The following is a 22,508-nucleotide window of genomic DNA, read 5'->3' on the forward strand; positions in this document are numbered from 1 at the left end:
AATTCTCTCCCACTTCCATTCAGGAATGGGCATTCTCTGAAGCGTCCCTCCAGGCCTCTGGTGTTCATACTTTACCTGCTGACAATTCGGGCATTGAGCAACAAAATCAACAATGTCACGCTTCATCCCACTCAACCAAAAATGCTTCTTTAAGTCACGATACATCTTGGTTGCACCAAGATGTATAGAATACCTTCAGCTATGAGCCTCTGTAAGAATAGTGTGAATCAATTCATCGACGCGGGGTACACATACCCTTCCCTTGATTCTCAAAACGCCTTCCTCATCAATTTTTGCTTCTTTAGCCTCTCCTCGCAATACCTTATCTCGAATCCGAATTAGTTTCTCATCAGTAAACTACTTTCCCTTAATCTTGTCAAGAAAGGAAGATCTTGCCTCCACACAGGCCAAGAATCCCCCCTTCTCTAGTACTTCCAGCCTCATAAAGTCATTAGCCAGAGTCTGAACCTCTCTAGCCAATGGGCGTCTAGAAACCTGCAAGTGAGCTAGACTTCCCATGCTTCCTGCCCTTCTAGTTAAAGCATCCGCCACAACATTAGATTTTCCCAAATGATACAAGATAGTGATATCATAGTCCTTCAGTAGTTCCATGCACCTCCTCTGTCTCAAATTCAAATCCTTCTCAGTAAAGACATACTGTAAACTGCGATGATCTGTATAGACTTCACACTTAACCCCATATAGATAATGTCTCCATTGCTTTAATGCAAACACTACCGCAGCCAACTCCAAATCGTGGGTCGGATAATTACGTTCATGCACCTTTAATTGCCTCGAAGCATAAGCAATTACATTCTTCTCTTGCATTAGCAATGCACCCAAACCAGAATAGGATGCATCACAATAAACAATGAAATTCTTACCTTCCACTGGCAGGGTAAGAATTGGTGCAGTAGTCAACAATGTTTTGAGCTTCTAGAAGCTTTCTTCACACTCGTCCGACCATACAAATGGAACACTCTGCTTAGTCAAGTTTGTCAATTGGGAAGCAACAGAGGAAAATCCCTTGACAAATCGATGGTAGTAGCTAGCTAAATCAACGAAGCTCCTTACCTCTGTAACATTAGTATGTCTTACCCAACTCTTCACTGCTTCAATCTTATAAGGATCCACCATCACTCCATCCTTAGAAACCACATGCCCCAAGAAGGACACTAAATCTAGCCAAAACTCACACTTGGAGAATTTGGCATAAAGCTTTTTCTCCCTTAACATTTCCAATACAATTTTCAAGTGCTCCTCATGTTCTTTCCTGCTCTTGAGTATACCAGTATATCATCAATGAATACAATGACAAAGAAATCCAGATATGGCTTAAAATCCCGTTCATCAAGCTCATGAAAGCAGCAGGTGCATTCGTAAGCCAAAACACATTACTAAAACCTCATAATGCCCATACCTGCTCGGGAAAGCAGTCTTTGGCACATCCGTTGCCCGTATTTTCAGTTGATGATAACCAGATCTCAAATTGATTTTTGAGAAGGTACAAGCACCTTGTAACTGATCGAACAAATCATCGATGCGAGGAAGAGGATACTTGTTCTTAACATTTACCTTATTCAGTTTACTGTAGTCTATGCACATCCGAAAACTTCCATCCTTCTTCTTCACAAATAAAACAGGAGCACCCCAAGGGGATGCACTTGGTCTAATAAAGCCTTTGCTTAACAATTCTTGAAGTTGGGCCTTTAACTCCCTTAACTTAGTGAGAGCCATTCTATAAGGGGGGTATGGAAATGGGGCGAGTACCTGGCTCCAGATCAATACAGAAATCAATATCTCTATCCGGTGGCATACCAGGAAGGTCTGCAGGAAACACATCCAGGAACTCACGGACTATCAAAACGGACTCAATTGAAGGTACTTGGGTAGTATCATCCCTGAGGTGTGCCAAGAAGGATAAACACCCTTTACTAACCATTCTCTTAGCACGAAGAAAGGAGATGATACGAACTGTAGTGGAAGTGTAGTCACCCTCCCACACTAACGGATCTGTCCCAGGCTTGGCCAACGATACAGTTTTAGCATTACAATCTAAGATTGCAAAATTTGGAGAAAGCCAAGTCATACCCAGAATTACATCGAAGTCAACCATTTCTAAGATAACCAAGTCTACATGAGTATTGCTTCCCACAAAAGTTACAAGACAAGACCTATACACCTTTTCAACTATCACAGACTCACCTACCGGAGTAGAAACACGAATAGGCATGTCAAGCAAATCACAATGTAAATCAAAACCAGTAGCAAATGAGGAAGATACATATGAAAATGTGGATCCAGGATCAAACAATACAGAAGCCATGCAATCACAAACCAAAAGATTACCTGTGATAACAACATCAGATGTCTCCGCTTCAGACCTCCCAGGGAAAGCATAACAATGGGTCCTATCACCTGTCTGTCCGTTGCCCCTACTATGTTGTGCTGCAGTCGCTCCGGCATGCCCGCCACCCCGGTTGGTTTGTTGACCACCATTACCTTGACCAACGCGTCCTCCAGAATGGCGGCCTCTCCTATGACCACCTCTACCTCTAACTATTGGGGGTCTGTAACTCTGTTTTGGACAAAACCTCCTAATATATCCAGTCTCTCCACATCCATAACACTCTCTGGATTCAAGCATAGGTCTCTGTGAGAACGACGGAGTCTGGGGATAACCCCCAAACTCAGGGAAGTGTTGACCGGTCTGCGGTGGACCCTCAGCTACATCCTGCAGTGAAGATTGAATAGGTCGGGCTGGGTAACCTCCTGAACCCTGCCCTGTGGAGTAAGAACCATTAAACTCGCCTCCCTTACGAAACTTCTTAGGTGTTGATGTCATGGTGAAGTTGTCTGGATTCACTCCCTCCACTTCTATCACAAAATCTACCACCTCCTGAAAGGATTTTACTGCAGTAGCTACCTGTAAGGGTGGAATCTGCAAGTCTGACCTCAATCCCTTCACAAAATGGCGAATCCTCTCTTGTGGACTAAAGCAAAGATGGGTGGCATACCTGGATAATGCACGAAACTTAGCCTCATAAGCAGTAAACGACATCCTGCCTTGCTCTAGGCTCGGGAACTCATCTCTCTTCCTATCTCTCAAAGTTCGGGGTATATACTTCTCCATAAACAAGCTAGAGAACGATGCCCAAGTCATGGGTGATGCCTGTGCTGGTTGACACTCAACATACGATCTCCACCATATTTTGGCATTTCCCTGAAACTTATAGGTTACAAATTCAACACCGAATTGCTCCACTATGCCCATCTTATGTAGCAGCTCATGACAATCAACTAGAAAATCATAGGCATCCTCGGATTCAGCACCCTTGAAAACTGGAGGTTTCAACTTCAAGAACTAAGTGAAAAGTTCATCCTGATCGCTTGTCATTATAGGCCTTATAGTCAACCGAAGAAATGTGCCTATTTCCAATGAGGCATCCATACGAGGAGCCACAACAGTTGCATGTTGTACTCCCGGAACCTGAGGTGCTTGTGCAGAAAACACTGGAGGCGTTTGGCCTTAATCGGATAACCCGCTAAGATAAGCAAGAACCTGGTTAATCATCTCTGGGGTAGGTTGGGTGGTAATTCCTCATTCTGCACTTGTTCATTTTCCCTTTCCTCACCCTCTCTTACTACTTCCTCTGTCAGTGGAAGAGTCACCTCCCTAGTACTAGCTGGACCAGGTGCTTGTCCTCTTCCTCTAGAGGACGTCCTCCCGCGACCTCTACCACGGCCTCTTGCCACTGCTCCTCTTCGAGCTACAGCCTCAGTGGCTGGTTCAGACGCATCTTGTCTTGCCGGTGTTGGTGTTGGCGCAATTGTTGCTCTAGTTCTAACCATCTGCAAAATAGAGTGAAGATGGTCAGATACCAATTTGTATCACCTAGATACCAATTGGATCCAAGTAATAGCACGAAAGAAAGAAAGAATGGAATTTTCCTAAAGTCTTATATCCTCTCAAAGAAAAGTAAAGGCGTCCCCCTACCGTTCCTTAAGACTCTACTAGACTCGTTCTTGTGTGATGAGACCAACGAACCTAATGCTCTGATACCAAGTTTTTCACGACCCAAAACGAGCCGTGAGTGGCACTCACACTTACCCTCCTATCTGAGCGAACCAACCAATCTAAACCCCAACATTTCAACCATAATAAACAGAAAATAATGCGGAAGACTTAAAACTCATTACTATAACCAATAAATAACTTCTAAAATTTAATACTTATTATTCCCAAAATCTGGAAGTCATCACCACAAGAACATTCTATCCTCAATTACTAAATCTAAGAGTATCTAGGAAGCTAAAATAAGTAAACAAATGGTTCATGTCCGAACTTCAAGGACATCAAGACAAGAATGAGAGAGAATCCAGTCCGAGCTAGGAACAATAGCTCACCCTGAAATCTGATTGGTTGGTTCGCTCACATAGTTGATTTTATGATATTACTTGGTGTATATTGTTTTCTATTTTGAGTTGGCCGATGATATCTACTCAGTACCCGTGTTTTGTACTGACCCCTACTTTTATGTTTTCTTCTTGTTTATTTGTGGAGTGCAACAAACGTGCCGTCGTCTTTAACTCAACAGTAATTCTAGCCAGTCTTCGTCACACCGGATCTTCAGGGTGAACTAACGCTTCTAGCTTGGACTGGATCTTCTCTTTCATGTCTTGATGCCTTGAATTTCCGGCATGGACTAGCTTTTATTTGTTTTAGCTTTTTAGAATACTCTTAGTTTAGTACTTTAATTATAGATGTTCTTGTGGTGATGACTTCCAGATTTTGGGGATAATAATAGTTATTGATTTTATTAATGAGTTTAAGTCTTCCGCATTACTTTATGTTGATATTACATTGAAATGTTAAGGTTTAGATTGGTTGGTTCGCTCACATAGGTGGGTAAGTGTGGGTGCCAGTCGCGGCCCGGATTTGGGTCGTGACAAGAATCGTGATCAAGCAATCTACTTCTCCAATGCTTTGCTTTCCTCTTCGTTTCTCCCTCTCTCGTTCGTTCTCCCCTCTTCTCTATGTTCTTTCTATTTTTCCTTATTCAAACTCTTTTCTTTTACCCTAATTATCATATAATTAAGTATAAAAGATGGTAAAATTAACCCACTATTTATTTCAAAGTTATCTCCTTTAACCCCAAGTAATTGAATTATTAACATTAAACCACTAACTTTAAAATCATAAGCAGGAATATACCGAAACACCCCTTAAAAACATTTAACAGAAATCCGACCCAGTCAGGGTTACGCAGCCTGTGACGGCCCGTCGTGCCTGCGACGGTCCGTCCTGCTACTTCCGTCACAAATTTCAGAGACTCAATTACATTAAAGACTCGGCGACGGTCCGTCGTACCTACGACGGTCCGTGCTTCTCTTCCGTTGCGAAGTTCAGAGAGTTGTTCTCAGTACCCAAATTTTCCGAGTCTAAGTGTTTTGGAACGAGACCCCCTCGACGGTCCGTCGTGCCCATGACGGTCCGTCGTGGGATCCGTCGACCCAGACAGCTATTACCAGAAATAAACTCTACTTCTCAAAACGACTAAACAGGTCGTTACACAAGGTCCACAAATGTGGGTCCCGACCGTATCTCATGCAATTTATAGGGGATTACAAGTAGCAAATATGGTTACTTCATTTGTTTTATATTAAATATGCTAGAGGTGATAACATAATATTAAAAAAAGGATATTTTATTATTTTAATTAAATTAACATGCAACGTTAGGTGATAGCAATAAATAAACAATTAAGCTCATTTTTTATTTAATTTATCATACGATACTATGTGATATAACAAGTTGAACAAATAGCTCATATTATTATTTTAATTATAGTTAAACATGTGTGTCTAAGTGATAACAATAAATAAGTACATATACTAAGCAATTAACAAATAGATAAGCGAGAAGATAGAAAAGAGACAAATAAATAAGCAAACAAATTTTAATATTTTTTATTTTAAGTTGACCAAATAAATATAATTAAACAAATAAATAAAGGGGTAAAAGGGAAGGGAGAATTTAAGAGATTCTTTGAATCAGCACTCGACTTTTCTTTTTATTTTCCGATAGGCTGCAGTATAGGGGTAGACAAAATCAAAGTTTGAATTTTCAAGCCTGAGTCGATGTTATCATCTCCATAGGACCAACTATCCGTACCCCACCACCACATGCATTTCGTACCTATAAGGTGCCTAATCATCTCAACTTAATGTCCAACAGGCATTGGACTCTTTATAGGGTGGGTTTAGACAAAATAAAATATAAGGTTCTCCTAGACATCAAGTCAAACAAACAAGACGTCAATTTAGCACGATAGGTTTCAATTTGACCTCTAAATTTTAATTAGACATGCCTGCAAACAACACATAATTATGAAAGATTTTCATGAGCAAATATATGACTCAATTATTAATTTTAGAGATCCAAAGTTATTACAAGGACAGAAAAAGAAGGAAGTCATTTTAAAAATAATAAAAAAAATGATTACAAATGCAAAAAAATTATTTCAAATGTAATAGTAGAATATTATAAAAACAACAAATTATTAAAAAAAGAAACAATGTTTGGCATCCGAAAAAATTTTTTGAAAGCATTATAAAGTAGCACATTTTATTTATTAACGCAGAGATTAGAACAACATATTTTATTTATTTAAGGCAGAATATTATTTTTTAAGAACATCAACAAAATTTATCATTAATGCAGCAAATTGTTTTTAGAGAGATGAAAAATTTATTATTAATGCAGCAAATTATTTTTTAAAACAATGAAAGATTTATATGTAGATTATTAACACTGAAAATATATTTTTTAAGCAGAAAATGCATAAATCAGAAAAGCATAATATTATTTATGCAGAAATATTACTCAGACTGTTATTTTTATTAGCTGCAAAAAATAATTAGTACAAACTTTAGATAAAAGATGGGTTAATTATGATGCAGAAATATTATTTATTTTGCAGATTTTAGGATAAACACATACAGAAAATAGAGGCGAAAATTTACTATTATTTATAATGAGTAGAAAAATATTTGTAAATAATCTTATTTTTAAACATGCAAAAGTTATTGAAATACACCTAAGAGCAGGATTTCTATGTGTTCAAAAAATTTATATAGATTCTATAGGAATAATATTTATTCAATTGAAGAATTTTGTACAGAATGCACACAAATTGTTTGTTTAACATTTTAACAAATTTATCATAACTCGTTACTTAAGACACCAATTTGAATTAACTTCAAACATTAATTGGACAAGATTAACTAAATGATTAAGCAACGTTGATTTATTTTATTTTTTATTTTTTTGTTAAATTTAAAGTTATTTTATCACATAAAATTTTATCAAACGAATTACGAAATTATAGGCATGTCCTCTAACGCAAATAAGTTTGCAAATAATGAGATGATTAACACATAATTTCCCCCTTACTAAGGCGATCCCCCAAATTTGTTTCATATATATGTCGGGTTAGAGAGTTATACACATACTATAATAAAAATAACAAAATGAAAAAATACACAACATTGAAATAAACAAGGCTTTGTCCAAAATTTCTTCTCGGCCACTCTTCATCTTGAACTCTAAGTTCAAAAATTGCTAACATAGGGAAGGTAACACATGTACAATGAAAAAATAATTGTAGTATAGAGCACTTGTAGTAACAAATTAGTCTCATATATACATATATAAACAAGACATATAAAAAATAAAAAGGTTAAACCATAGTCTTAGACATATTGCTACACATAAGGAGAAAGGATAGGGAAACTAATTGAATGCTTCCCGTTTTGTTTCCGACACACAACAAATGATAATTATGCAAAAGCGAGATATAAAAATAATAGAGGGTTGTCCAATAGTAAAATGCTAATTAAGAATACTAATCGGTTAAATAGAAAAGAAAAATCAGCAATGTAGACAACTTAATCCTACTTTCGACCCGAACACAGAAAATTAGCAAGGTAACAAAGAAGAGCACTTGAATATTTTACTGGAATCTTAATTTATTTTAAGAGTAGAAAGAGAGCAATTAGAGAGTGAGAGGAGTGATGAGAGAACTTGTGGTGAAAAGTGAATGAATGAGTGTCTCTTTATATAGCAAAGGGGGGGGGGGGGGGGGGGGGGGAGAACACATAAGGAAAATAAATAAATTAATCAGTCAATTATAATACTATTTTCTTATTTTAAAGGAGAGCCAAAAATCAGAAAAATTTAAAAATATTTTATCGTCAAATATTAACAAGTGGAAGTAATATTATTTCCTTAAAGAAGGGCCAAAATAATATTATGTTATCATATATAAACGAGTGAGAAGATAGTCAATTTTCAAGTAAGGAAAAGGGATCAATTAATATATATATATATATATATATATATATATATATATATATATATATATATAAATTATTTTAAGAGAGCCAACTAATTTTTTAACCAAAATGTAAGCAAGTAAGAAATAAAATTAGGAATAGTAATATTTTCCTTAGATAAAGAAAAGCTAAAATTAACACTATTCCAAATTATTTTTCACCAAAAATAGACAAGTAAGAAATCTAATAGGACAAGAATAAAATTAGGAAGAATAATATTATTTTCCTTAAATAAAGAAGAGCCAAAAATATTATTTTTCTCAAATAGAGACAAGTAAGAAATTATTCTACTTTTATTTAAGGTAAAAAAATTTAGTTAAATATAATACACCATGTAAAGCAAGCAAAGAAAAAAGTAAATTGATACAATCAAACGCAAACATAATTATTTAGGATAAACTAATATTACATACCTCAAAAACATTTGCAGTCTAAGATTTTGAACGTAATCAGCAAACCGATCACAGAAAAAAAAATCTAAAGTTAATGATTTCAACTATTCAAATTTCGGCCAGTTACCATAAATCTATAGATTATAGATGAGAGAGCATAAAACTAATAAAACATACGAATTTCTAGGAAGCCAAAGCATTCTTCATTATAATTAAATATATATTCTGATTCTAATTTTCAAATGATGCACAATTAATTAGGGAGTAAAACACGCTAACACTTAGATTTAGACTAACTATTGAAAATAAACATTGAATGTTAGAACAATTAGAAAGTTATGCATACATCAAGAGCGAATTTCTAACATTCTAGCATCAGGCAATTTAATGCAAATTATGAATAGAAAGAGGAACAACACAGAGTTGAATAGATAAACTAATAACTGATGGAAAGCAAATATCGGGGACGGATCTGTTGAGATCCGTCTTCCACCGATCCAAATTTCAGCCTTTGACGGAGCTCTTTGTCGGATCTAGAGATCGCTGCTGGAGGGGCTGCACCATCGCTTCTCGCCGGAGTTGTGCTGGTCACCGATTGCGACTGCTGATGGCCAGCCCTGCCGGAGAAGAGAAAAGAAAAGGAAGGAGAAGAATCCACGGAGTTCCGCCATTTCCGACTTTTCTCTTTCGTTCTTCACCTCTAAACCCTCTAAAAATCCATGGTTATTTCCCCATACACTTTGGATGATTAGTACTATCAATAAATAATAGATTCAATCTAAAACTACACCCGGAAGCATGAATCAAAACTTCAACAATACAACGATCAAGAATTCAATGAAAACGTCAGCAATGTTCTTCAAGAACTCAATTTATTAACATTTAATTACTTAAATTCGCTGCATTTAAACAAGATTGATGTGTGGGTAAACTAAACCAACACTATGTGATCTCACTTACCTTTTTGGGGATCGCCCACGACGAATTCCACACGCAAAGCTGAGTGTACTTGGTGATTCTTGATTTGTCTCCTCTTTTCTCTTCTTTTCTCTCTTCTCCAAACTCTAGCTTGAATTCTCTTTTTCCTAAACTGATCAAAGTATTTTTTTACCCCAAATAATTCCTAAAAATAATCAATTAAATTAGGTAAGCAAAAGACAACTTTGCCCTTTCAAAATCAGGATTGGACTTTCCTCAATCTAATAGTTCAACTTTTGAAAGGCATAACTCGTTCATACGATATCGAAGTTGTGCAAACATGGTGGAGTTTGAATGATTTTTCTAAGATCTTTCGAATCATATCAGGAACTACTCTTTACTCATCCTGAGTTAGGAGTTGTGGTCGTTTGAAAATGACCAAAACTAACTTTTCTAATTTAGACTTATCCAGAATTTCATATTCTTTCCAAAATAAGTACTTTAAGATTTTGACCTCTTTTCTAGTCGTTTCTAGTTGTGAGATGTTACACTAATCCTAGAAATACTTGCTCCCAATTAAACTACCCCTTATATTTCTTGTCTATAATCTCTGAATACATTTTATTGAATATTAATTTATATTAACAAATTTACTAGACAATACTAGAAGTCCATTGGAATAACCTATATTTTAAGTTCACTTTAAAATACTTTTTAGTTTGTTTCAAAAATAATGAACCTTTCCTTTTTTTTGCAACAATTTAACTTTAACCATTCACTTGGCATGCTTAAGACCGAAAGATTAAAGGGCATTTTGGAACATTTGACATAAATTTAATTTAGAACCACAAAGATTAAAGTCTTATTTCTTTTCATAAAATCCGCTCCAAGTCAAATTAGGCCATCCTTTTTTGAAACAGAGGGAGTATGAAATAAAAAATAAATGATACTCCCTCCGTTTCAAAAGGGATGGCTTAGTTTGACTTAGACTGGAGTTCAAGGGATTTTAAGCTTGTTCTTGAATCTCTAATGTACTTGAACATGAACTTTATCTTGATCTTGACTTTTATTTGAATTCAAGGGCTTCGAGCTTGTTCTTGAAATCGATGGTCTTGATCTTCATCATTCTTGAACTTGAATATTTATATTCTTAATCTTGTAGCTTTGTAGAGAACCAAAATGGCGTTTCTACCAAGGATTTTCTCTAGCTTCTTGTTTAGAATTTTTTGTCCCTTTTCTAAATTATGAGGCCACAATTTATAGTTTAAGAATAGAGAATTTGTGATTGGAATAGGATTCCGTTTGGCCAATTAGATTTAAGTTACATGGCATATGGGCTTTATGGAGCGGGTTTGTCATCTTTGACACATGTCATGATTCTATTGGTTTCTTATTTTACTTGGCATGCCACATCATTTGCACACGTGGCGCCAAGATGGGACTCTAGAATGAGATGAAATTGGGCTCAACAAATTGGTCTCATCCATTGTAGCCCAAATTAATTTATTTAGACTTTAGTTAAGTCCATATTTGTTGGACTTAAATATTTAAATCAAGTATATTAATCCATAATATTTATTTGGATTAATATATTTATGAATTTAATATAATTTGGATCATTTTCTAAATATATATTTAACAAATTGTAAATGATTACAAATACCCCTTGCTTCAAGTCTTGTCCAGATATTTTATCTTTTAGAGACTGGCTTGAAGCATTAACTGGTTACTAAATTCACCTTAGTTAAAAATTAATTATAATTGAATTAGGAATTGTAATCCTACTCAATTTTTTATTTATATATATTTTTTATTGTCTTAGTCAAAAAGAAATTGTGATTGAACTAGGAATTGTAATCCTACTCATTTTCATATTCATGTATGTATATATATATATATATATATATATATATATATATATATATATATTGCGCAAGCCAAAAAGGAATTGTAAGTGAACTAGGAATTGTAATTCTACTCAATTTCATATTCATATATGTATTTTATTGCCCAAGACAAAAAGAAATTGTAATTGAACTAGGAGAAGGATTTTATTCCCACCACTTGGCATCTATAAATAGAAACATTGTCTCCACTATTTTATCATCAACTACAGATTGTGAGCCTACAACGAATAGGGCATATTCAAGGTATTCTTCCTTTTTAAAAAAAAAATTGTCACTTTTTTACAGCTTGATATGTCTGTCGTAGAAAATTCATACCACATTGTAGAAAAATCGAGATCATGATATGTTTGATTTTTCAAAACTAGACTTCTCAATCTCTAACATATCCAAAATTCAGAATTTAATACCTTCAAAAACTTTCTAGATGACTTTTTGAAGTTAGCTCTAGATACTTTCATGCAAAATATTTTAGATTTGTGTGACTTTATTAAAAATCTCGTGTCTTGACTTAGGAACGACGAAATCATAATCCGCTTGATGATTTTGAATGTAGACACAAAAGTCTACAACATATCCAAGATTCAAGATTTAATACCTTCCGAATCTCAAACATCTTAACGGGTAAGAATCTCTCCTTCACTTGTACTTTCCTCATCTTCTTCTTCTTCTTCTTCTTTTTGTAGATCAACAAAAGGAATTTTATATTTTACGGAGATTACTTACTGGAAAAAAATTTTATCACACAAATATGTGTTTAATATCCCTGCCTTGAAAAAAAACTAATACTCTCAAGGTGTTACATGGCCCTGAATGCTTAATTAACTTGAAGCTTTACTAGAATACCGTGTGCTCACGCCAAGAAAAAACACAAGGTGCTACAAGGTCCCGAATGCTTAACATACTTGAAGCTTTACTAGAATACCATGTAATGCTCCCGCCCGAATGCTGAACCAACTTGAAACTTTACTAGAATACCGTGTAAAGCTCCCACCTTGAAAAAAAACTCAAGGCGTTACAAGGTCCCGAATGTTTAACCAACTTGAAGCTTTACTAGAATACCGTGCAGCGCTCCCGCCTTGAAAAAACTCAAGGTGTTACAAGGTCCCGAATGCTTAACAAACTTGAAGCTTTACTAGAATACCGTGTAACGCTCCCGCCTTGAAAAAAAATTAAGGTGTTACAAGGTCCCAAATGTTTAACCAACTTCAAGTTTTACTAGAATACCGTGTAACATTCCTGCCTTGAAAAAAATAATACTATCAAGGTGTTACTAGGTCTTGAATACTTAACGAACTTGAGGCTGGATAAACCCGTAAAGAGACCAGTTTAAGGTACAAAGGGACAAATATTGTCTACCTTAAGGCATGAGAATTTAAAGATCATTTTAAGGATAAATCCGTAGAAAGTCTAGCTTAAGGTGAAAAGGGACAAGTTTGTCCACCTTAAGGCATAGAAATTTAAAGATTCATTGAAGGATAAATGCGCAACAAGGCTAGCTTAAGGTGCAAAAGGACAAATATTTTCCAAAAAAACTCAATGTGTTACAAGGTCCCAAATGCTTAACAAACTTAGAGTTTTACTAGAATACCGTATAACGTTTTCGCCTTGAAAAAAAAATACTATCAAGGTGTTACAAGGTCTTGAATACTTACCCAACTTAAGGCTGGATAAACTCGTGAAGAGACTAGTTTAAAGTGCAAAGGTACAAATATTGTCCACCTTAATGCATGGAAATTTAAAGATTCTTTTTAGGATAAATCCGTGGAAAGTTTAGCTTAAGGTGCACAGGGACAAGTTTGTCCATCTTAAAGCATAGAAATTTAAAGATTAATTGAAGGATAAATTCGCAACGAGGATAGGTTAAGGTTAAAAGGGACAAATATTCTCCACCTTAACGCATGGAAATTTAAAGATCCTTTTTAAGTATAAACATGTGAAAAGGTCAGCTTAAGGTGCAAGGGACAAATCTTGTCCACCTTTAAGGCATGGAAATTTAAAGATCCTTTTAAGTATACACCGGTGGAAAGGCTAGATTAAGGTGAAAATGGACAAGTTTGTCCACCTTAAGGCATAGAAATTCAAAGAACCGTTGAAGGATAATCCGTAAAAAGGCTACCTTAAGGTGCAAAGGGAAAAACCTCGCCCACCTTAAAGCATGAACTTCAATTAAATGCGCATTTGGAGACTTTGGAGAGTTCTACTTACATACTTGAAGTCTTACTTTCATACTTAGAGGATTTGAATACTTCAAATAATAAAATCGAAGAATCTAAAGACTTCAATTTGCACACTTGGTCTAATTTAAAGACTTCAAGCGTACTTTTAAGAAACTCATATTTTATAAGGGTTTTTCCCCTTCATTGACCCATCAATACTTCGTACAAGTCTAAAGTTTGATGAGACAAAAGATAAAATAAAATTCATATCGCTGATTTTCATGCGAAAAAATCAAGTGGGAACATTTAATTTTTTGATGCTCATGCAACTGAACATAGAATATGGTTCTAAGCGCCTACATACCTCAATGAAGAGGATCAAGTCACAACGTAGTTCTGGCAGATTGAGTGACTTTTATTTTTTTATTTTTTTTATTTTTTTGTGATTGTGCCATACACAGTTTATACTCTTGTGGGTCAAAAGTAACATGCAGTTTAGGCTCATAACTAATGGAGCATCATCTTACTTCAAGGGTAGTACTTCTTTAGGAATTTTGCATTAATAGGACTGGTCCTTACGCCATCTGCATTAACCAGCTTGTAAGCACCATGTGAATATGCTTCTTGTACAACATAATGTCCATCCCACTTTGAGTTAAACTTGCCCCTCGACTTGTACGAAGTAATGATGGGTCTTCTTATCGCGAGAACTTGGTCTCCAAATTTGAAGCACCTCAAGCGAACCTTCTTATTAAAAGCATGAGAAAGACAAGCTTGATAACGTTTAAGGTTTTGTTGGGCTTCTAGTCTCTTTTCATCAAGAACTCATCAAGACACAACCGAGCATTTTCTTCTTCAATGAGCCCTTCTCGAATATCAAGTCATAAGGAAGGTATCTGACGCTCGAGTGGTTGGATTGCTTCAACCCCAAAAGCAAGTGAATATGGTGTTGCTTGAGTTGGAGTGCGATATGTTGTCCTATATGCCCACAAAGCTTCTTCCATTCTTTCATTCCAATCTCGTTTGGATGTAGAGACAACTTTCTTGAGCAGGTTGCATATAGTCTTTGTCGCGCTCCATTTTAGCAGAAAATGGGTTTTATGCACGACCTAACAACTCTTTTGGGATTTCGAGTTTGGAGTCGCCACCTAACGAATTAAGGCGCGTTAGGGAACCTATCTAACCTAACTAAGTCTAACTAAGGTCAACGAGCCAGAGATTAGGGTAAGGGTTCAAATTACCTCGAGGGAAAGGTGTTAGGCATCCCTCGAGGTCCACAAGTGTGGGTCCCGGCCGTATCTCATGCAATCTATGTGGGGGTTACAATTAGCAATCAAAATCACTTCATTTATTAGTTTTATTTAATCTTGCTAAGTGATAACAAATATAAACAATTGGGCCTATTTTTTATTTTTTATTTTTTATTAATTTGAGCATGCAAGGCGAAGTAATAGCAATAAATAAACAATCAAGTTTTAAGCTTATGAGACTATGTTATAAACAAAATTGGCAAATATGAAGCAATTAATATGTGCGAAAGTAAAGTTTGAAAATTGATAAGTTTTGAGTAGGAATTTTTATTTTAAAAAAATGTTTGTTTCTTTATAGGGATGATGACACGATATTGTTGATCGCGCTCCTCCACCATAGAAAAAAATTTTGATTAGAGGTCGGTCTAAAAATAGTTTATGTTTTTGAAAATGATTTAAAAGATTTAGTTTACATGTAGGCACATACATATTTACACATAAATACACATAATTCCTTTTGAAATTCATTGGTAGGTGGTACTTCTGAGGATGCGTCGGTTTAATTTAAAAATTGGAACTAGACCTCATAGTTCCTTTGACTTTCCCACTAACGATAGGTTAGAAGATAGTGCTTATAATAAATAATGTTATAATCAATTCAAAATTTTAAAGGGAGATTGAATAATGACTTTTAAGAAAATTATGTTGCAAAACTTTGTAAGTAAAAAACTAGTAGAACAATAAGTTGCATCATGAATGCGGAAATCTTCAAGAAGACAAATAAGATTACTAATTAAATAATATTAACTAATTTTGGGGGGAGGGCACAAATATGCACAAACAAATTTTATTTTTTTATGGATATGTTAAAAGTTATTTACAAGCTTATAGACATGAATTTCTAGGTGTTCAAAAAATAACACATATATGCATGATTTTTGTAAATCTAAATGATATGAACTAATTAATCCTTAGACATGGTTTCTACATGACAAGACAATGCTAAAAGTTATAACATTATTAAAACACCTAATCAGCCTACTAAATTATTATGATTTGATTTTGACATTCAAAAATTAATGGAATCTAGTTATTATTTTTTTTAAGACTTATTAACAAAAACGCCAAGCAAAATTTGAAATTGGTTAGATTATAACACCTACAAACAATAATTCTAGGTGGTTAAAGATAAACCTATAGGCATGATTTCTAAAAAAATACAAAAAAAAAAAATAATGAACAAGTAGGCATGTAAATCCCCCTCCCCTAGACGATCCCCCAAATAAATTTATATATATGATCTTTTGAGTTACAAATGTTACAACATTCGAATAAATAAAATAAGAAAGAAAAAAAATAGATTCAAATAAGAAAATAAATCATTCTTCATGGTTAATCTTCAACTTGAACTTCAAGTTTGAAACCTGTCAAAGCAGCCAAATAACTACACAAGTAATCACACTTATTAGTCAAGGTGAGACAATATGCAATTGTTTAATGACGAATTCTACATATAAACCAAAAAAATAGACAATAGCTTACACAAATGTGTGAATGTAAAGATAGTGTAAATGTTAAGAATACTAACCTGTTAAGCAAAAACAAATTGATTCAACTTTTACTCGAACAAAGTAGCAAAATAGCGAAGAAGAACACTTGAATATTTACCGAAATCTTCATGTACTTAGACTAGCAAGAGAGCAATGAGAGAATGAAGAGTGATGAGAGAGTTTGTGATTGAGAGTGAATGATTGTATGAGTTGATGATATAATGAAGGGGGGGGGGGGGGGGGGTCTTATTTATATAGCAAAGTGAGAGAAACAAATAAGGAAAAGAAATATTTAAAGGAATCAATTAAATATACTGTTTTCCTTATTTTAAAGGAGGTTCAAATCAGCCAAAAATAAAAATATATCACTTCCAAATATAAGCAAGAATAAATTAGGAAGAGAAATACTATTATTATTTATTTATTTTATTTTTTAAGGAGAGACAAATCAGATTTTTTTTAAAAAAAGAATATTTCATTACTAAGAAAAAGAGTAAGAATAAAGTAAGGAATACAATATTCTTTTACCTTAAATAAATAAGAGTCCAAAAGAATTATTTTTAAGATATTCGTTGTCAAATATAAAAACGAATAAAAAAAAGGTTAATTTTAATTGAGGAAATAAAAATCAATTAATATTATACACATAAGAGTAAAATTATTACACCAAATTTTTTTTATTTAATTTTACCTAAATCAAATATAGACTTACCAAGGAAGGATCATATAAGAGTCTATTTTGATTTTAATAAAACCAAGGGACAACAAGTAAGGACAAATGATGAATTAATAAATATTCACAAACGGCTAAATCAATAATTTTAACATGACTAGGTAAGTCAAAGATATACTACAATATGCCCTTAGCCAAGAAAATAATATAAGGTAACACAAGATAATATTATATAAAAATACCTCAAGTTCATAAACAAAGAAAGATATGCGCCAGATGTAATATTCAATCTTTATATAAATATTCACTAATAACAAAAAGAAGGGAGTTAGGAATAACATATAAGATAAATAAACGGATTAATTAGAGGGAAAAATTCATCTACCTACTAATTAATTACCATATCAGAAAAATGCAAGCATAATCAAGTACAGAATAATCACTAGTTCATGGCAATTTAAATAACAACCCAAATATATATAAGAAATTAACACGATAATCATACAACTTAAAACAGACAAAAGATAATAATAATATCATATGATTGCTTGCATAATCATCCACCATAGCTTAAAAAAATAAAGAGTTTAAGTAGAGGGTATAAAATCAATTAACTTACCTGGACGGATCTGTTAAGATCCATCTTTATTAAGCTCAAAAATCTTTAAGATATTTGTCAACATCCGCTATATGTTCTTGCCGGAGTTGGAGTTGAAGCTGCTGAAAATCGGAGAAGAGAAGGGGAGGGTCGAGGTCGTCTGGCTGCTTGTTGAGGTTGTCCTATGGCTGCTGGAACCTGCAAAAAAAAGAAGGAGAAGGGAAAGGGGGAAGAGAAGAGACGGGAGGGGAAGAGAGGAGGAGAGAACGACGGGAAAGCGGGGTTTAGGCGGGGAAGAGGGACGCTGCCAGCGGGTGCTGGCTGGTGGCCGGAGCTGCTGTTTCTTGCTGCTTTCTCTAGAAAAGGAGACGAGGAGAGTGAGGGGGTACCGCTGCCTCTTGCCGGTGGCTGCTGGCTGCGTGCAGCTACTGCTACGGGGAGAGAGAAGGAGAAGAACAGAAGAAGGGGGAGAGGGCGGAGAAGGGAGGAAAAGAGAGGGCGGGCGACGGGAAGCTGCTGCTTCCGGCGGCTGCTGGTTGGTCGGAGAAGGGGGAGAGGGATGGAAGAGATAGAGAAGAGCACCGCGGCTTCTTGGGTCACCGTCCGGCTGTCTCCCTCGCAGGAAAAATGGAGGAGAGGGAGAGAGAAGGGAGGCGGCTGGAGAGGGGAGGGAGAAGGATGGGGAGAGAGAGAAGCGGCTGGAGATAGGGAGGGGAGGAAGAGAGAGTAGAATTTTTTTAGGTTTTGATTTTAGTGTATTGAAATCAAGAAGAAAAGGGAATTTAATCACAACCGTTGATTTAATAAGAAATAAAGGTTAGGATTTGATCTAGGATTTAGTTATTTAAATGGACGAATGGTATTAAAAGATGACATTTAGAAATCAGATTTGGTTGGATGTGAAATGGTTAAAATTTGCAATAAAATTTGGCTAGAATTGAAATGAAAGAGGGGCTATGATTGAAATAAACTCTAATTGAAGTGGCAAGAATTGAAAGAAATTATGATAGAATAGGCTAGAATTTAAAATTTAAGGAAAGTCTAGGAATTATTATTTAATTAAAATACTACATATATTAAAATATTTTTATATAATTGAAAATCATTTAAATTTTAAAATATTTGGAATTCATTAATAATTTTAAAATTTTTTAATAATATTTACTATAAATTTATAAAGTAAAACATACTAAAATATATAATTTTCAAGCAAAGTCGGCTAAAAATTCTAAAATTTAAAATACGTATTTAATTGAATAGTATTCTTAAACATGGTCAAAGGTCGGTCAAAATTGGGTGTCAACAGCTGCCCCTTGGTTGATTGAGAATGAAGAATGAATTGTCAGGCAACCAACGTTGACTTAGAAGCCGATTTTGTCCGACCGACGACAGATGTCAGTGGGGTCATTTGAAACGATATAGAGTTGAAAAAGGGTACGACCGAGACTTTGGTTTTAAGTCGCCTACATATCTCTGGTTATACGAGAATCAGGTCGTGTGTAGTTCTAGATTCAAGAGCAAATGAAACTCTTAAAAGTTAAAAGGGCGCTAAGGTATTTGAAAGGCACGATATCGGCTTGAATGCATAAGATTAGAGTAGCGAGAAAAGAGAGATTGAGAGGCTAGAAGAGTGTGATAGAGAAGAAGCATGATAGAGTGAGGATATAAGCATTTGAGCAAGGTTCGGAGTATGAAAAACGAAGAATTGATAGGGTCTTCGTTGTGATAGATGATAGCATGATAATTGTAATCAAGGGCGATCGATCATATCTGCAAATTCTAGATAAAATGTTAGCTTATAAATAGATAAAGTATTGACCAATAATAATAAAATATGAGTTCTAAATAGACAAGGGGTGATAAAAAGCGTATCTATTTGAGACGTAGTGCAAGCCTTGATAGTCTTTAACTTCTTGAAAGATTGAAACCCATCTCTGAAGAATAACGTCAAACTCCAATAGATTTGATACTATAAAGATATAATAATATAAGAAAAATGTTGGTTGTAAGAGGAGTCTAAACGTCATTTTAAGGCGGACAACCTAAATATTTTATAATTCGAACAAGCCTAGATGTCCCTTTTAAGACGGACAGCCTAAATGTCCTATAAGATGGACAAACCTAAATGTCGTTTTAAGGCGGACGAGCCTAAATGTCTTATTATAAGGCGGAAGAGCCTAGATGTCACATTGTAACGCGGACGAGCCTAGATGTCGCATTTTAAGGTGGACGAACCTAGATGTGGCATTGTAAGGCGGACGAGCCTAGATGTCGCATTGTAAGGCGGACGAGCCTAAGTGAAGAGACAGTAGGTCACAGTGGCGAGTTGAATCCGAAGATATATTCATGGTAGCCTGAATGATAGATGAGTAGCGAAACGATAGTTCGAGTAGCCAAGAATTTGTCGGAGCCTTTGTGTGTAAGCAAGGGAACAGTCGTTCAGAAGGTGACTTTGTCTGTAATCTGCATAACTGTAACTTGTAATAGAGTAATTAGAGAAGAATAAGCGGTATATGTAAACATGATGCAATTTCCCATATTGACCATAAATGTTTGCCTTAAGACCATGCAAAATGATGTCTTAGGCTATGATGTCTAGGGCCATGATACGCGAAATGTATCCTCAGGCCATGAAAATACTGTCTGGAGGCCATGAAAATGATGTCTTTAGACTATGACACCTTCGGATCATGATAGACAGAAATTAAACCCTTAGGCAATGATATGATGTCTGCAGGCCATGAGGATGATGCCTTAAGACTATGATTCCTTAGGAACATGATATGCATAAAATAAGTCCTCATGCCATGGCATGAAGTCCGCAGGCCATGAAAGATGATGCCTTTGGAGGATGACGCCTTTGGGATATAAGTAATGAGTAAAGAGAGCTTATCTATTTTTGGCATCTGTTGATACTCTTGTGACTTGATTTGATTCGGGTGCATGTAAACTTCGAGCACGATGCAATCTTGATCTTATGCAAACTTCAATGCAATCTCGGGAACAATGCGATGATGCATTTCTTCGGGCACATGCAATATCGAGCACATCATATGATGCATTTCTTCGGGCACATGCAATGATGCATTTCTTCGGGCAAATGCAGTATCGAGCACATGCAATAATGGATTTCTTAAGGCACAATGCAATGATGCATTTCTTTGGGTGCAATGCAATGATGCATTTCTTCGGGCGCAATGCAATGATGCATTTCTTCGGGCACATGCATTATCGGGCACATGCAATGATGCATTATCGGGCATATGCAATGATGCATTTCTTCGGGCACAGGCAATGATGTATATCTTCGGGCACAATGCAATGATGCATTTCTTCGGGCACAATGCAATGATGCATTTCTTCGGGCACATGCTATGATGCATTCTCGAGCATAGTGCGATCTTGGGCATAATGTATTCATGCAAACCTAGATCTCAGGCATAGTGAAACTTCATAATTGAATGATGAGGGTATGTAGTAGCTTGGACATTCACCTTGTTGTCATTTGTCGGGCTCAAAAGTGGTATGTTGATTGTTGAAACTGCCTTTGTATATGTACCTGTATTTTCTACATTCAAAGAAAAATAGTTAGTTTGAAGGGGAGGTTGATCTATATCCATGATTTGGCACAGCGTGCTTCTTTGGTGTCTGATAGAATGCTCTTCGGAGTACTGTCGGAAATTTTGAGATTTTCTCAAAATTTCTGCCACAGTGTAGAACTTCTGTTATTCTGATCTGTTGTAGTTGTAGCTCGACTGTTGGATTTTTCGAGATTCTCTTAAAAAATTTTACCCAGTCTTGATTTTTAGCAATTTTGAGATCCTCTTAAAATTCTGGCCCAGTTGTTGAGAAGATGTTTTTGATGGAATTTTTGAGTTTACTCAAAAATTCTGCCCTAGTATGGAGATGTGCAAGAAGAAATATTGATGGAATTTTGAGATCCTCTCAAAAATTCTGCCCTAGTTATCAATAGAAGGGGAAAATGAAAGTTTTATTATGGTAAGACCAAACCCTATATGAGCGCCTACGTATCCTCTCTTAAACGGGAATCAGGTCTGACGTAGTTCCAAAAGATATGGCATAGGAGGCCTTTGGTACAGAGACATTTGATATGTAGGGATTGGAAATTGCATGAGAGGTGCATGATGCCAAGGAACTTGGTGCAGAGGTGTTTCGTATTGAGGAGCTTGCATAGTAGGGTGATGCGGGTGTGAAGTAAGGAGTTGAGGTTTAGGAGCATATGCATGATGTTGCGGAGGATTCTTTGGAGGCATTTGAATGGAGCTTGGTTGACTTTGATAGGTAGAGTAATCTGGAGGAGGATAATTTTTGAGAGTGACTTGACTTGCAAAAAGTGACATATCCATGTTCGTCTCCAAAGTTGGATTGGCGGAGAGTAACAACTTTGCCCACTCGCGCACGTCCAACAACTCTTCTTCTAACTTCTTTATTTTCTGATCAAGGTTTGATACCAACTTCTCACTTTTTTCAATAGTTTTGCACATAGCCTTAGCATTAGTCGCTTTCACTTTTCCTTTGCGATTCTCATTCGGGAGAGAAGGAAATGAATCATTTGACTGCCTGTGATAAACTAAGGTCTACAGATCAACCATTGGGAAAGGGTAAAATAAAAAAAATAAAAAAATAAAACCCAAGTTAGAACATTG

General features: G+C 35.5%; 1 protein-coding gene across 1 annotated transcript; it reads left to right on the forward strand.

Moving 5' to 3' along the window:
- Window positions 1-18,025: 18,025 nt before the first annotated feature.
- On the forward strand, window positions 18,026-18,571 carry LOC104645658 (uncharacterized). The gene has a single exon (XM_010317532.2). The coding sequence runs from the start codon at window positions 18,026-18,028 to the stop codon at window positions 18,569-18,571; it is 546 nt and encodes a 181-aa protein (XP_010315834.2).
- The last annotated feature ends 3,937 nt before the right edge of the window (window positions 18,572-22,508 follow it).

The sequence above is a fragment of the Solanum lycopersicum genome, chromosome 2 (genome assembly GCF_036512215.1).
Source record: "Solanum lycopersicum chromosome 2, SLM_r2.1".
Lineage (NCBI taxonomy): Eukaryota > Viridiplantae > Streptophyta > Magnoliopsida > Solanales > Solanaceae > Solanum > Solanum lycopersicum.

Bases quoted from the DNA above. Each gene is read 5' to 3' on its own strand.
- LOC104645658 (XM_010317532.2), top strand. From the start codon at position 18,026: ATGGCTGCTGGAACCTGCAAAAAAAAGAAGGAGAAGGGAAAGGGGGAA.